At 38.9% G+C, this 14,451-nt stretch overlaps 1 protein-coding gene across 3 annotated transcripts in view; it reads right to left on the bottom strand.

Moving 5' to 3' along the window:
- The window catches only part of CENPK (centromere protein K), a 41,328-nt gene extending 26,897 nt beyond the window's left edge, over positions 1-14,431 (bottom strand). Inside the window, exons 1-4 of one of the 3 annotated variants that reach the window (XM_055332855.1) lie at positions 14,368-14,431; positions 9,903-9,949; positions 3,658-3,804; positions 1,209-1,265 (exon numbers count right to left, since the gene is read on the bottom strand). In XM_055332855.1, the coding sequence (XP_055188830.1) occupies positions 1,209-1,265; positions 3,658-3,774 (174 nt within the window). In that variant the 5' untranslated portion in view covers positions 3,775-3,804; positions 9,903-9,949; positions 14,368-14,431. The other 2 variants (XM_055332854.1, XM_055332856.1) reach the window with 2 other exon arrangements.
- Between the last annotated feature and the right edge of the window lie 20 nt (positions 14,432-14,451).

The following is a 14,451-nucleotide window of genomic DNA, read 5'->3' as shown; positions in this document are numbered from 1 at the left end:
GCTCCATGCACCGGGAGCCCGATGTGGGATTCGATTCCGGGTCTCCAGGATCGCGCCCTGGGCCAAATGCAGGCGCCAAACCGCTGCGCCACCCAGGGATCCCTGAACCAATTTTTAAATGTAAACTGTGGGATTTGGAACTCAAGAGTACCTTCAACTGGTTCTTTTTTTTTTTTTTTAAATTTTTATTTATTTATGATAGTTACACAGAGAGAGAGAGAGAGAGAGAGAGAGAGAGGCAGAGACACAGGCAGAGGGAGAAGCAGGCTCCATGCACCGGGAGCCCGATGTGGGATTCGATCCTGGGCCTCCAGGATCGCGCCCTGGGCCAAAGGCAGGCGCCAAACCGCTGCGCCACCCAGGGATCCCCCTTCAACTGGTTCTTACGTCGTCTGACATTCTACTACCAGTTTTAAGAATTTTCTTTAGAATTATTTGTGTATTTGACTTTGTTCTTAAAATTAACACTAAAACATTTTAAATTTTTCATATGGTCAAATATATGTTGTCTTTTATAATATCTAGTTATCTACTATTAGCTAAGAAGTTTGCCCTGTCCCTAGACTGCACAAAGTCTCCTGACTTTTAAGAGTTTTATGACAATCCATCTAGAATATATGTTTATATAATGAAAGACAGAGGTCTAATTTGGTTTTCTCCAAAATGGATAACTAATTGTACCACTATCATTTATTAACTAATTCGTCCTTTTCCCACAAACTGGAACTACCATCTTCGCCACATTTAAACTTTTTAATCTGTTGCAATGATCCATTGGTATATTCTTAAACCAATTCCACAGATCTTTGTTTATTAAAATGGATATCTAAATCCTTTATTTCAGCATACAGTAAAATCAATTAAGGTTCCACATACAGTAAAAAACTGGCTACTAATCTTAACACAAAGTAGGGCAGTATGTGTTCAAATTTTTAACAAGGTGTTATCTGATTTACATTTATTGACTAAACAGGTAAACATGTGTAACTGTTAAAAGATAATGAAAATATTCTTATTTATTTATAATAGTTTATTTAAAAAGTATTTAGAATACTTCCCTAAGTCAGAAAATAGAGAATTTTCTAAGTGATTAAGCATACAGGTATCAACAAAGCTATCATATGTGGGTTTAACATGGATGAATAATATTACCCAAACCAAAATGAGTTAAACTTACCTATTTTTAGGAAGAAAAAAAGGATTCATACCTGAGCATTTGAATCAGTGAGTGTCTCAGTTCCAACAAGTGATAATTTTTTCTGACACTTCATTTAAAAAGTAAATAAAAACAAAAAAAAGTAAATAAAACAAGTTACACACTTAAAGCTTTTATATATAACAGATAATTCCCTTTCCCTTTTTTATACAAGTCAATTTAATACTTATTTAAAATAATAAATACAAATAACTGATACATGAGAAGAGTTTATGTTCCCCACTTTCTAAGCAAGTGGATTAGGAGGGTTACCAAACAGGTCCCGAGATGAACATATCAGAAGTAGACGTAGATACTAGATTCTATATAGAACAAAAAAATCATAAGAAATAAGGAAAAAGAAAATATAAAATAGGTATGGTGAATTAGAAACTAGATAATGGAAAAATAGGAAATAAGAGAATAAGAAGGAAAGTACTATAGAAAAATAATGGAAGAGGTAGCAATATAGTTAAGATCATAACAAAGCCTTCAGGAGACATTGTTTCTATGCCACCTTTAAAAACTCACAACTATTAATAGTGATTATACCTGATTGAAAATATGGATAATTTAAATTTTACTTGTGCGCTTATTTCTAGTATGTTATCAATTTACAAAAAAAAAAAAAATTTTTTTTTTTTTTTTTTTTTTTTTTTTAATTTACGTATAGGTGTCTGGGGTAGGTGGCTCAATTGATTAAGCTTCTGCCTTCAGCTCAGGTCACAATCCCAGGACCCTGGGATCAAGTCCCACATCAGGCTCCCTGCTCAGATCCTTTACCCCTTCCCCTGCTTGTGATCTTTCTCTCTCTCACACTCCCTCTCTCTCAAATAAAAAAAATAAATAAATAAAAATTAAAAAAAAATAAAGATGTATTTATTTGAGACAGTGTGAGGGCTGGGGCAGAGGGAGAGGGGAGAGAGAATCCCAGCAGACTCCAAGCTGAGTTCGAAGCTCAACATGAGTCGGATGCTTAATCAACTATGCCACCCAGGCACCCCATAAAATTTGTTTTTTTATTTTTATTTTTATTTATTTATGATAGTCAAACAGAGAGAGAGAGAAAGAGAGAGAGAGAGGCAGAGACATAGGCAGAGGGAGAAGCAGGCTCCATGCACCGGGAGCCTGACGTGGGATTCAATCCCGGGTCTCCAGGATCGCGCCCTGGGCCAAAGGCAGGCTCCAAACCGCTGCGCCACATAGGGATCCCTATTAATGCTATTTTAAGTAGAAAAAACTTTTATCAACATACTATATTTTATCAGAAATGATTATATCTCACTAATTCAGAAAATGTACATATATTTCAAAGACATTTTCTAACTTAACTCATATTTTCACTCAAACTCCACAATTACATGTTCTTCTCTATTCTCTATCTTAGGGAATGAACCTTACCAACCTCGTAGTGACCCAAACGAGAAACCTGAAAGTATCCATAATTTTCCACCATATCACAATTAAATGTCAAGTTCTTTAGGTTCTACCTCCTTAGTGTCTCTTGAATCCTGCTATTTGCTAGGATAGGATTTAGCCCTTTGGTACTTCTTATCAAAACTAGTACTAGGGCCTCTTAATTGCTCTTTCTACCTGTAGTCTAAGTCTCCTATATTCCATTTTCTTCAAAACCACCAAGTAATTTTCCCAAACTATGCATCTCATGTCACTTCATGTTTATAATCTTTTAGTGGCTCCCCATAGTATGACTGCAACACAATCCTCCATGTTCTTGCTCCTAATTACCTTTCCAGCCTGACTCTATAGGTCCTTCTTCTATATTCTACCTAGAGTTCTCTAAACTCTAAACTCTCCCAATGTTTATATATTTTGTTCTTCTGCTTTGTGTAACTCTCCTACTTTCAGAGGCTGATTCCTATTTATTCTTTAGAAATGAATTCGATTACTACTGCTTTCATTTATTGTTAAGAGGTGGGGGAGGGGCCATGGGAGAGAAAGAAGAGAATCTTAAGCAGGCTCCATACCCAGCGGTAGCCTGAGGCAGGGCCCGATCTCAGAACCCTGAAATCATGACCTGAGCCAAAAGCAAGAGTCAGATGCTTAACTGACAAGGCCACCCAGGTGCATCTAGATATTATTGCTTTTAGAAAGCTATCCTTTCAATCTAGGTGTGCTATTTGTCCTAAGTAGTCTTTGCATTTCTACCACAGTATTTCTAATATAACGGCTACTGCATCTATTAAATGATAATCTCCTTGAGCGCTGGGACTGTCATAATTTCTTCTCTTTCTATAGCTCATCTGGCATAAAGTTTATTGAATAAATGCTTACAGGTCTAAAAGCTATATAAATATTTATCATATAATATAATGGCTTTTAGGAACCAACATAATTATTTTTCTTGAGTCTACTATTGAAATAGATTTTAAATCTTACAGTAATTAAAAAAATAAATCTTACAGTAATTAATACGTATATCACTTTTATTTCTTGGTACTTACTTCTTCCATATCTTTCCACAGTTCTTCACATTCTTTAATAAGTTTTTCTTCAGCATCTGTAATGTCTTCCATATCTGTAGTGCTGTCTGAATCTAGATCTTGCTGATTCACTGACATGCCTAATAATTCTTAGCCTTGTAAGAAAAACTGAAGTAAAAAATATTTATTTATTTAACAATATGTGTTGAACACCTATTACTTGCCAGATACTCACCTAGGAACTATACATGTAACAGTGAACAAAATCGGCAAAAATCCCTCCATACCATGGAATTTATATTTTCCCCACTCCTATATATATCAAATAATTTATAAGTGGAAATAATAACTTTCTAAAAAGATTTATTTATTTGATAGAGGACTAATAGAGGAAGGGGGGAGGGAAAGGAAGACAGAGAATCCTCAAGCAGACTCCCCATTGAGAGGGAAGCCTGAGTGTTGCTTGATCCCAGCACTCTGAGATCATGAGATGAGCTGAAACCAAGAGCGAGATGCTTAACCAAGTGAGCTATCCAGGTGCCCCAATACGAGCAGAAATAATAATTTTATGGAGGAAAGCAAGACAGGGAAGAAACTAGGAAGTGCTTGGGCAGGGGTAATGTAATTTTACATAATGGGGTTATTTAAGGTCATTGATAAGTTGACAACTGAGCAAAAACCATGAAAGAGATAAGGAAGTGAGACATGAGGATATTTATAGAAAGAGGTTGCAGGCAGGGAACTGCCAGTGCAAAGGCCCTGGGGCAGGAATATGACTGCCATGTTCCTATAGCAATAAAGCAGCCAGTATGATTGGAGCAAAGTAAGGCAGAGAACACAAGATAGGGTCAGAGAGATTATAGGGATGAGATCATGTGGACTTTGTTGGCCATTTGAAGGACTTAGGCTGAGATGATAAACAATTAGAGGGTTTTCAATCAGAGAATGATATAATTTGAATTATATTTTAATAGTACAACTCTGGTTAACAACAGCCAGTTACAGCAGCCCAGGTGGCTCAGCGATTTAGCACCACCTGCAGCTCAGAGCCTGATCCTGGAGACCTGGGATCAAGTCCCACACTGGTCTCCCTGCATAGAGCCTGCTTCTCCCTCTGCCTGTGTCTCTGCCTCTCTCTCTCTGTGTCTCTCATGAATAAATAAAATCTTTAAAAACAAACAAACAAAAACAACAGCCAGTTAGGTCAGAAGCAGGAAAAACAGAAAGTCATTGCAATGATCCAAGAAATTTTTTATTATTAAAAAAGTTTAGGCCTAAACAATTGGAAAGATGGAGCTGCCAGCTGACTACTGAGATAAAGAACACAGTAGAAGAAACAGATTCAGCGAGAAATGGAGGAGTGATGATTAGGAATTCAATTTCAGACTTGATAAATTCAAGGTTTCTATTAGTGCAGATGCTGATTAAGCAACTTTACATGTATAGAGTTGAAGGGAAAGATTCAAGCTACAATTTGTGTCATTGCCATATAAGATATTTAAAGCCATGAGACTGGGTGAGATCACAAAAGCAAGAGTGTACAAACAGAAATGAGAATTCCAGATCTGGAGAGAATGAGGAAGAACCAATAAAAGAGTCTGGAAGTGCCCAACATGGTGAGAGGAAAATCAAAGAGTATGAAGTCCTCAAATTCAAAATAGAAGGGTTTTAAAGGAAGGAGTGATGAATTATCAAATTATCAAATACAAGATAGGTCAAATAAGATAAAAGCAGAACTGACAATTTACTTAGCAATATGGGTAAAGGACTGTATTCTCCAAAAACAGTCACAGCAATATTTCAGCAGTATTTCACTCCCTATTCAGAGGCAGAGCCTATTTATCCTCCCCGTGAACCTATGAGTTTCTGACAGCCTTTATGAATAGAATACTATCGAAGTGACTTCTAAGACGGTCATAAAAGGCAATGGCACTTACACCTTTCTCTCAGAACACTCACCCTTACAAACAGATACCAGGCTGTAAGGAAACCCAAAATGGCACAAATGAAGAGACCAATGGGGAAACCCACATAGGAAGGAACTGAGGTTCCCAGCCCAAGGCTAACATGAACCATTGGACATGCACATGACCATTCTGATGATTCAACCCTCACACTCCGAGTCTTCTAAACAAGGACCTACATATTGTGGAACAGAGACAAGCTGTCTTGCTACATCCTGTCTGAATTCTTGACACAAAGAATTGCTGAGCATTATAAACCGTTGTTTTTACCTCTAAGTCTTGTGATAATTTGTCATAGTAATTTCATTGGAGAAAACACACAAAACTTAAAGCCTTTATAAGCAGTTTCAGTAGAGAGTGACCTGGGCAGCTCACTCAGTTGAGAGTCTGACTTTTGATTTCAGCTCAGGTCATATCTCAGGGTCTTAAGATCGAGCCCCACATCAGGCTCTGTGCTCAGCAAAGAGTCTAAGTGAGATTCTCTCTCTTGCAGGAGTTGCAAGAAAGAAAGAATGGGATTTATTTTATTTTTTTTTAAAGATTTTATTTACTTATTCATGAAAGACACACAGAGAGAGACACAGGCAGAGGGAGAAGCAGGCTCCATGCAAGGAGCCGGATGTGGGACTCGATCCCGAGTCTCCAGGATCACACCCCGGGCTGCAGGCGGTGCTAAACCGCTGCACCACCGGGGCTGCCCAAGAATGGGATTTAATATACATGGAAAGAAGTGGACTTGAGATCAAAGCATATATAGGTGATTCATTTTAATGGAAGGGTAAGCAGAACATTAGGGGCACATATATAGGTACACGAGTAGATGTGCTAATTGGATCTTAACTGAAGTTCTATTTGGACTGCTTCTCCTTTCTCTCTGGTAACTCGGGTCCTCAGTTGTGAATGAGAATGGGGAAAATCACAGGAGATTTAAGAAATACATTAAGAAATGTATAAAATAGATATAAAAGACAATGGGAAAGAATAAAAAATAGGATAATGAGGCAGCATTAAAGGCCCACTTGAGGGGATCCCTGGGTGGCGCAGCGGTTTGGCGCCTGCCTTTGGCCCAGGGCGCGATCCTAGAGACCCGGGATCGAATCCCACATCGGGCTTCTGGTGCATGGAGCCTGCTTCTCCCTCTGCCTGTGTCTCTGCCTCTCTCTCTCTCTGTGACTATCATAAATAAATAAAAATTAAAAAAAAAAGGCCCACTTGAGATTGTTACCAATCTAAAGTGAGACTAAAATATGGTTATTTTTTTTTTAAGATTTTATTTATTTATTCCTGACAGAGCGAGAGAGAGGCAGAGACACAGGCAGAGGGAGAAGCAGGCTCCAGGCAGGGAGCCCGATGTGGGACTTGATCCTGGGACTCCGGGATCACGCCCTGGACCAAAGGCAGACGCTCAACTGCTGAGCCACCAGGGATCCTTGGTTATGTTTTCTTCTATAATGTAGCAGCAAAGGTGCAGACAAAGACAAAGTGAAAGAATGAGTGTCTTTCAGGAATGAGTAACCACAGGAATGAGTAACTACTGTAAGACGGAGAATATAATCACTACAGGAAAAAAAGTCAAGAAAAAGAGAGGCCGTAGATGGATATTAAAATCAACATGAAGTATGACAGTACTGAGGAGGGCTGCAGTGAGCCAGGAGCTAAAAATCTTCAAGAAATGAAGGAGGATGATGTAATCTTGCAGGACGATTGCTGCCAGGGGAACAGTAGGTTTGATGGCATGAAATTCAAAGTTGGGACAAATTTATGGAAGTAGACAGGCCAAAAAAGAGTAACAAAGAGGTCTATCCCACAACACTGAATGCAAATCAGAATAATCCACTCCACCAAAATATTTATAATCATGTGGAACTTAAGTTTTATACCGTTTAATCAGACTTACCAACAGAGAGGTTTTAGATAACTTAGAGGAGATATGTCATGTCCACAGACTGAAGAACTCAATACTGTAAAGATGTTAATTCTCTCAAGTTGATCTATTAAATCTTAATCAAAACTCTAAAACCTTTTGTTTGTTTTAGTGGCATGTGACAAGCTAATTCTAAAGTTTATAATGGAAAGGTAAGGGGCCAAAAAAGCCAAGACTCTCATGAAGAAGATGAGAAGACTTGCTTTACCGCCAGATGTTAAACTTATTATAAAACTATACTAATTCTTATAGCGTGGAATTAGCACATGGATAGGCAAACTGAACAATGGAACAGAAAAAGAAAGCCTTTCCAGACTCACACATTTATGGACCTATGATAAAACAGAGGTGGCAATGCAAATTTTTTTTTTTTTTAACTTTAGTTATTTCAGAAAAAGAGAAAAAGATAGTGAGAGAAAGCACCAGCCAGGGTGGTGGGAGACAGGGAAAGGGAGAAGAAGACTCCCTATTCAGCTCCAATCCCAGAACCCCAGGATCATGACCTGAGCCGAAGGCAGACACTCAACCAACTGAGCCACCCAGGCGTCCCGGAGGCAAGTCAAATTAAAGGGATATAAGAACAACCCAAATCAGAGGATATTTCATGTACCAAATTGTCTGTCTTTTTTTTTCCATGTATAATTTGGTCTTCTATAAGAACTTACTCATTCCTTTTAATTAACTGCATAGTATTCAGGGACAGAGGATAGGGGATAAGTCTAGATATATACCTCAATCTTAACACTACCCCGGCATTCCTCAAAAAATCCAAAAACAGAAATGAGTACATGAGGAAAACATGGAGACTTTTTTTTTTTTGCTTGGACTGGAAAAAATATTTTTCTTTTTTTTTTTTTTTAAGATTTTATTTATTTATTCATGAGACACAGAGAGAGAGGCAGAGACACAGGCAGAGGGAGAAGCAGGCTCCATGCACGGAGCCTGATGTGGGACTCGATCCTGGGACTCCAGGATCACACCCTGGGCCAAAGGCACACTAAACCACTGAGCCACCAGGGCTGCCCTGGAAAAATATTTCTGACAAAACTAAATAAAATCTCTACAAAAATTCTTAAACTTCTTCATGGACAAAGATATCATTTAAAAGTTAAAATTAAAAAAAATAATAAAAAATAAAAGTCAAAATTTAATCTAACACCTCTTTAGTAAAACACCACTGTGGGAATAATAGAGCCAACTTGCTCAATCCAAAAGAAGAAAAAAGGAAAAAAAAAAAAAAGCTAAACTAAAAAAAGTTATCACCATAAGAGTCAGGACATCTCTTACCTTTGGAGGGAGGGAGAGAGAGAAGGCAGGGGAGAGAACTATGACTATTTTGTGCCAAATGAGAGACTTGTGAGGTGAATATCAAAGTTTTATATCTTGATCTGCATGGTGATAAAGGCATTTACCTCATAATAATTTATACAATTTATATTTAAGTAGGTTTTTTAATCTGTATGTTACTTTGCAACAAAAAGCTAAACAACAAAAACATTCCAATAGAAACGGGCAAAGGACATAGGAGGGGAATTAAAAAAATGAGAAATATCTTTTCAATATAGAAAAACACATTTCTTAACCTTACTTATAAGCCATAACAATGCAAACGGGGCGTGGGTAGCAAAGTCAGTCAAGCAGCACTCTCTTAGTTTCCACCTGGGTCCTGATCTCAGGGTCAGGAGATTGACTCCACATCAGGCTCCACACTGAGTGCAGAATCTGCTAAACTTTCTCTCTCTTCCTCTGCCCCCCACCTCCCACCTCACATACACACTCTCTCTCTCTCAAATATATCTTAAAATATATATATATATTAAAAAAAAGCACAAAATAAACAAGTGTTATTTTTCATCCAGACTAGCAATAATGAAAATTTTCATAAGAAACAATAACGATGGGATGCCTGAGTGGCTCAGCAGTTGGGCGTCTGCCTTTGGCTTAGGGTGTGATCCTAGTCGGAAGATCGAGTCCCATATTGGGCTCCCTGCAAGGAGCCTGCTTCTCCCTCTGCCTGTGTCTCTGCCTCTCTTTCTGTGTCTCTCATGAAAAAATAAATAAAATCTTAAAAAAAAAAGAAAAGAATATTGATAAGAGTGTTGAACAAGAGGCATGAACTGTTGGTAAACCAGTCACTTTGTAGTTTAATAAGCAATAACCATCAAAATTTTGTTTTTTTTTATTTTTATTTTTTTTCCCCATCAAAATTTTAAATACAATTATCTTCTGACCCTGAAATTCTATTCCTAGGAATAATCCTATGCATAGATACACTTGCTTTAGTCTATTTAGGTATGCTTATTACAGCATTACCCAAAAAACTTTTTGTGAACTCTAAATCAGACCATCTAGGTTTAAATCCTGGCTTCAATACTTACAAGCTGTGTGACCTGGAGCAAGTCAAACTGTGCCTCAGTTTCCTTATCTGTAAAATAAAGATGATAATACTACTTACCCCATAAAGTTGTTATGACAATTAAATGAGTTAATATGTATAAAGCTCTTAGAACTATACCTAGCACATAAAGAGCTATGTCATTACTATTAACATTACTATTAAGTATCTGAAGTTGCCTAGTAAAACTAAATAATTTATGCCATATTAAAACATGTTTGCACTAAATATCTTCTTTGCTATACATAAAAGATATAGTTAAGTTCACAAAGCCATAATCATTAACAATTTTAGAATATTTTTAAGCAAAAAAGGTCAAACATTATATACGTATTTGTTTTAAATATACCTTATCTTAAAAATTAAGAGCAAATTGACCTTTCCACACTTTGTAGAATACTAATCGGCAAAATACATTATGAGTATGCAAAAGAAATGTGAAATTTCTATGTGTGTGCAAGTGTATGGCTAGGTGTTCAACAAACTAGATGAAATGGCAACTCAATGTAGCATTAGAATACAAATAAATAGAAACATGTAAGAGTTCAACTTTCTCTCTTTCCTGCATTTTGTATCCTTAAATGTACCTTTCTGAAAAGAGAGAGCAAGTCAACCTTTTGAACATCTCAGTGTTTCAATTCCCATTTATTGAAGAATATTGCTATATTTAGGACACTATGCTATGCAAACTTAAAATAACTAATACCAAATTAAACTCATGCTATTATTGGAAAAAGACTAATATACATGACATAAACTAATAGAAAGTATCCATATAATTCTAAGATCAATGGAATCGAGTAGAGAGCCCAGAAATAAACCCCACACATACAGATGGTCAATCTACAACAAAGGGAGCCAGTAATATACAATCGGGAAAGAACAGTGTCTTTAATAAATGGTGTTGGGAAAACTGGATAGCCATATGCAAAAGAACCAAACAGGACCACTATCTGACACCTCACATAAATATTAATTCAAGATGTAGTAAAGACTTGAATATAAGACCTGAAACCACAAGACTCCCAAAAGAATAGGCAGTGATTCTCTGGGGATATTTCTGGGGGAGGGATTTGACACTGAAAGCTAAGGCAACAAAAGAAAAAAATAAACAAGTGTGAATTCACCATCTAAAAAGTTATGTTGGCAAAATGGGACGCCTGGGTGGCTCAGCAGGTGAGCGTCTGCCTTTGGGTCAGGGCATGACCCCGGAGTCCCGGGATCCAGTCCTGCCCTGGGCTCCCCACAGGGAGCCTGCTTCTCCCTCTGCCTGTGTCTCTCTCATGAATAAATAAATATAATCTTTAAAAAATACATAAATATATATGTATACATAAAAAGTTTCTGCACAGCAAAGGAAACCATCAACAAAATGAAAATAGAATGGAAGAAAATATTTGAAAATCATATATCTAATAAAGGGTTAATATTTAAAATATATTAGACCTCGGGCAGCCCAGAGGGCTTAGCGGTTTGGCACCTGCCTTCCTCCCAGGATGTGATCCTGGAGACCTGGGATTGAGTCCCACGTTGGGCTCCCTGCATGGAGCCTGCTTCTCCCTCTCCCTGTGTCTCTGCCTCTCTCTCTCTCTCTCTGTGTCTCTCATGAATGAATAAAATCTTTAAATATATATATATATATATATACCACTCAAAAGAAAAAAAAAAGTTCGAGTAAAAATTGGGTGGAGGCTCTGAATAGGTATTTTCCCAAAGAAGAAAGATAGCCAATGCGTACAAGCAAAGATACTCAACATCACTAATCATCAGGTAAATGCAAATCAAAACCACAGTGAGCACCTCCTACCTGTTAGAACAGCTATATTCAAAAAGACAAGAAATAATAAATCTTGATGAAGATATGGAGAAAAGGGCACCACTATGCATGATTGGTGAGAATGCAAATTTGAGCTGTCACTATGGAAAGTATTTTGGAGGTTCCTCAAAAACTTAAAAAAGAACCACCATATGATCCAGGAACCCCTCTCTGGGTATTTATTTGAAGAAAACGAAAACACTAAAAACACTAATTCAGAGATATATGCACCCATCATGTTCAAACCGCAGCATTATTTTGCAAGAGCCAAGATACATAAACAACCTCAGGGCAGGCTGGGTGCCTCAGCGGTTTAGCGCCTGCCTTTACCCCAGGGTGTGATCCTGCGGTTCTGGGATCGAGTCCCGCGTCGAGCTCCCTGCATGGGGCCTGCTTCTCCCTCTGCCTGTGTCTCTGCCTCTCTCTCTCTCTGTGTGTCTCTCATGAATAAATAAAAATATTAAAAAGAAAATGTTGAAGAATTAAAATTTATTTTAAAAAAAGGAAACCTTAGTATTCATAGACAAATGAATGGATAAAGGAAACACGGCACGTATGAACACACATACACACACAGAAATATTATCCAACCGTAACAACGAATGAACTCTTGCCATTCACAGTAACAAGGTTGGCCCTCAATGGCATTATACTAAATGAAATAAGTCACACAGAGGAAGATAATTACCGTATCATCTTGCTTATATGTGTAATTTTGATGGGAGAAAACATAAAAAACAAAGAGAACCAGGCTCGTAGATACAGAAAACAGATCGGTAGCTACCAGAGGCAGAGTGGGGAGAGGGCAAAATGGGTGAAGGAGGCCAGAAAGCACAAATTCCCAGTGCTTTCAAATTCGCAGACACAATAAGTCAAGACAACCTGACATGCAGCAGAGTGACTATGGTTAATACTGCGTTTGAAAGTTTCTAAGACAGGAGACCTCAAAAGCTCTCCTTGCAGGGGAAAGAAAAAAAAAATTCTCTGTGCACAGTGACAGCTGTTCACTATTCCCTAGACTTGCTGTGGCCATCATTTTGAAATCTTTTTGAAGATTTTTTTGAATCTTTTGAATTTTTCTTTTTTTCTTTTTTTTTTTTTACACAACAAAAGTTTACTTCTAGGTGTGGGACGTGGTTTCAAAAGTATGGTTTTGCATTTTTACAAAAACATGAATCTTCCAGAGCAAGAAAAATGCGGTAGCAGGCACATACCTAACCTAATTGATTTAAACACTCCTTACCACTAATTTCTACAACCTTGCGACTTAGGTTGAATGCCATGTCTTGCTAACCGCTCACTACTAGAGATCTTTTTAAAAATACACGTACTCTGAGCTCTCCACCATGGTAAAGAATCAAGTTCCACCTTGAGTTCCTTTCTTGTCCTCCAAAAGAAAATATTGATACAGACCAGGGAAGTGAAGTTAAGTAACACGAAAAAAATGGGGATTTTGAAAAGTAGAGACTAAATAAATAAATAAATAAATAGCCAATCATCACGTTCTCCACCTGAAACAAACACGGCTGACACGTGAACCACACAATACTGAACTAACTGTACAGGTCCACTTACACAAGGATCTTTTCTCTCCCCAATATATACACATAAATGTAGATTTCTTCCTTTAGAATTTTAATGATTTTGTCTCCAGCTTGACTTTATGGAGGAAAATATGAGTATACAATACGCACAAAAAAAATGTGTTAACAGATTATGTTATGGGTAAGGTTTTGGACCAACAGTATTGGTAAAGCTTTTTTTTTTTTGGGGGGGGGGTCAAACCTATAAGCAGATTTGCACTGGGCGGGGACGCGGGGGGTTCTGCGCCCCTAACCACTCTGCCCATCCATCCCTCGCTCAAAGGTCAACCTCAGGGCAGTCCCCGGGTGGCTCAGCGGTTTAGCGCCGCCTGCAGCCCAGGGCGTGACCCCGGAGTCCCAGGATCGAGTCCCGCGTCGGGCTCCCTGCGTGGAGCCTGCTTCTCCCTCTGCCTGTGTCTCTGCCTTGCTCTGTGTGTCTCTCATGAATAAATAAATAAAATCTTTAAAAAACAACCAAAGGCCAACTGCATTATGTCATGCATCAATTAGACCTCAATTTTAAGGGGGCATAAAAAAACGGTACATGTTATCACGTTACGTTTCTTTCACGATTTTTTTCTTCCTTTCTCTCTTCCTTCCTTTTTGTTCACTTATTTTTTTTTTTAAATAAGTCCGGAAGGCCACGAAGACCAGGCTGATGGCGGAAGGGTGAAGGGTCCCAGCAGGGGCACCTCGGTTCCTTGGCCCGGCTGCCCCGTTCTCCCTCCCTCTGTCTCTCTCTCTGTCCCGGGAAACCAGTAAGAAGCGCTCACCACCTCTTCGCCGTGTGAGACAATCGAGCAGCTCAGACAACACAGCTCGGGAGCTCGAAGGCAGGCCCGCAAGTTAACCGGCTGCCTCAATTCCCGGCTCCCCGGGCATCTTCCCCCGACCCGGGCTGGAGGGCGGGGCTGCTCCTAGGGCTGGACGCCGGGTAGACAACTCCCGCCGAGGTAAGGGTCCCAGCAGCGGGGGCCCAGCGGCCACCTGCCAGGCCCGGCGGAGGTTTCTAAGCGTCCAGGTGCTCTCTGCCCGCGCCCTGCTCTTACCCCAGCGCAGCGTCCGTGTCTGCGGGTCCGCTCGGCCCGGCGCCCCTTGCGCGCGCTGCTCGCTGATTGGACTCGCGCTTACCC

Source organism: Nyctereutes procyonoides, unplaced genomic scaffold (genome assembly GCF_905146905.1).
Source record: "Nyctereutes procyonoides isolate TBG_1078 unplaced genomic scaffold, NYPRO_anot_genome, whole genome shotgun sequence".
Classification (NCBI taxonomy): Eukaryota; Metazoa; Chordata; class Mammalia; order Carnivora; family Canidae; genus Nyctereutes; species Nyctereutes procyonoides.
The sequence above is the reverse complement of the archived record's forward strand: the minus strand, read 5'-3'. Positions and strand labels throughout refer to the sequence as shown.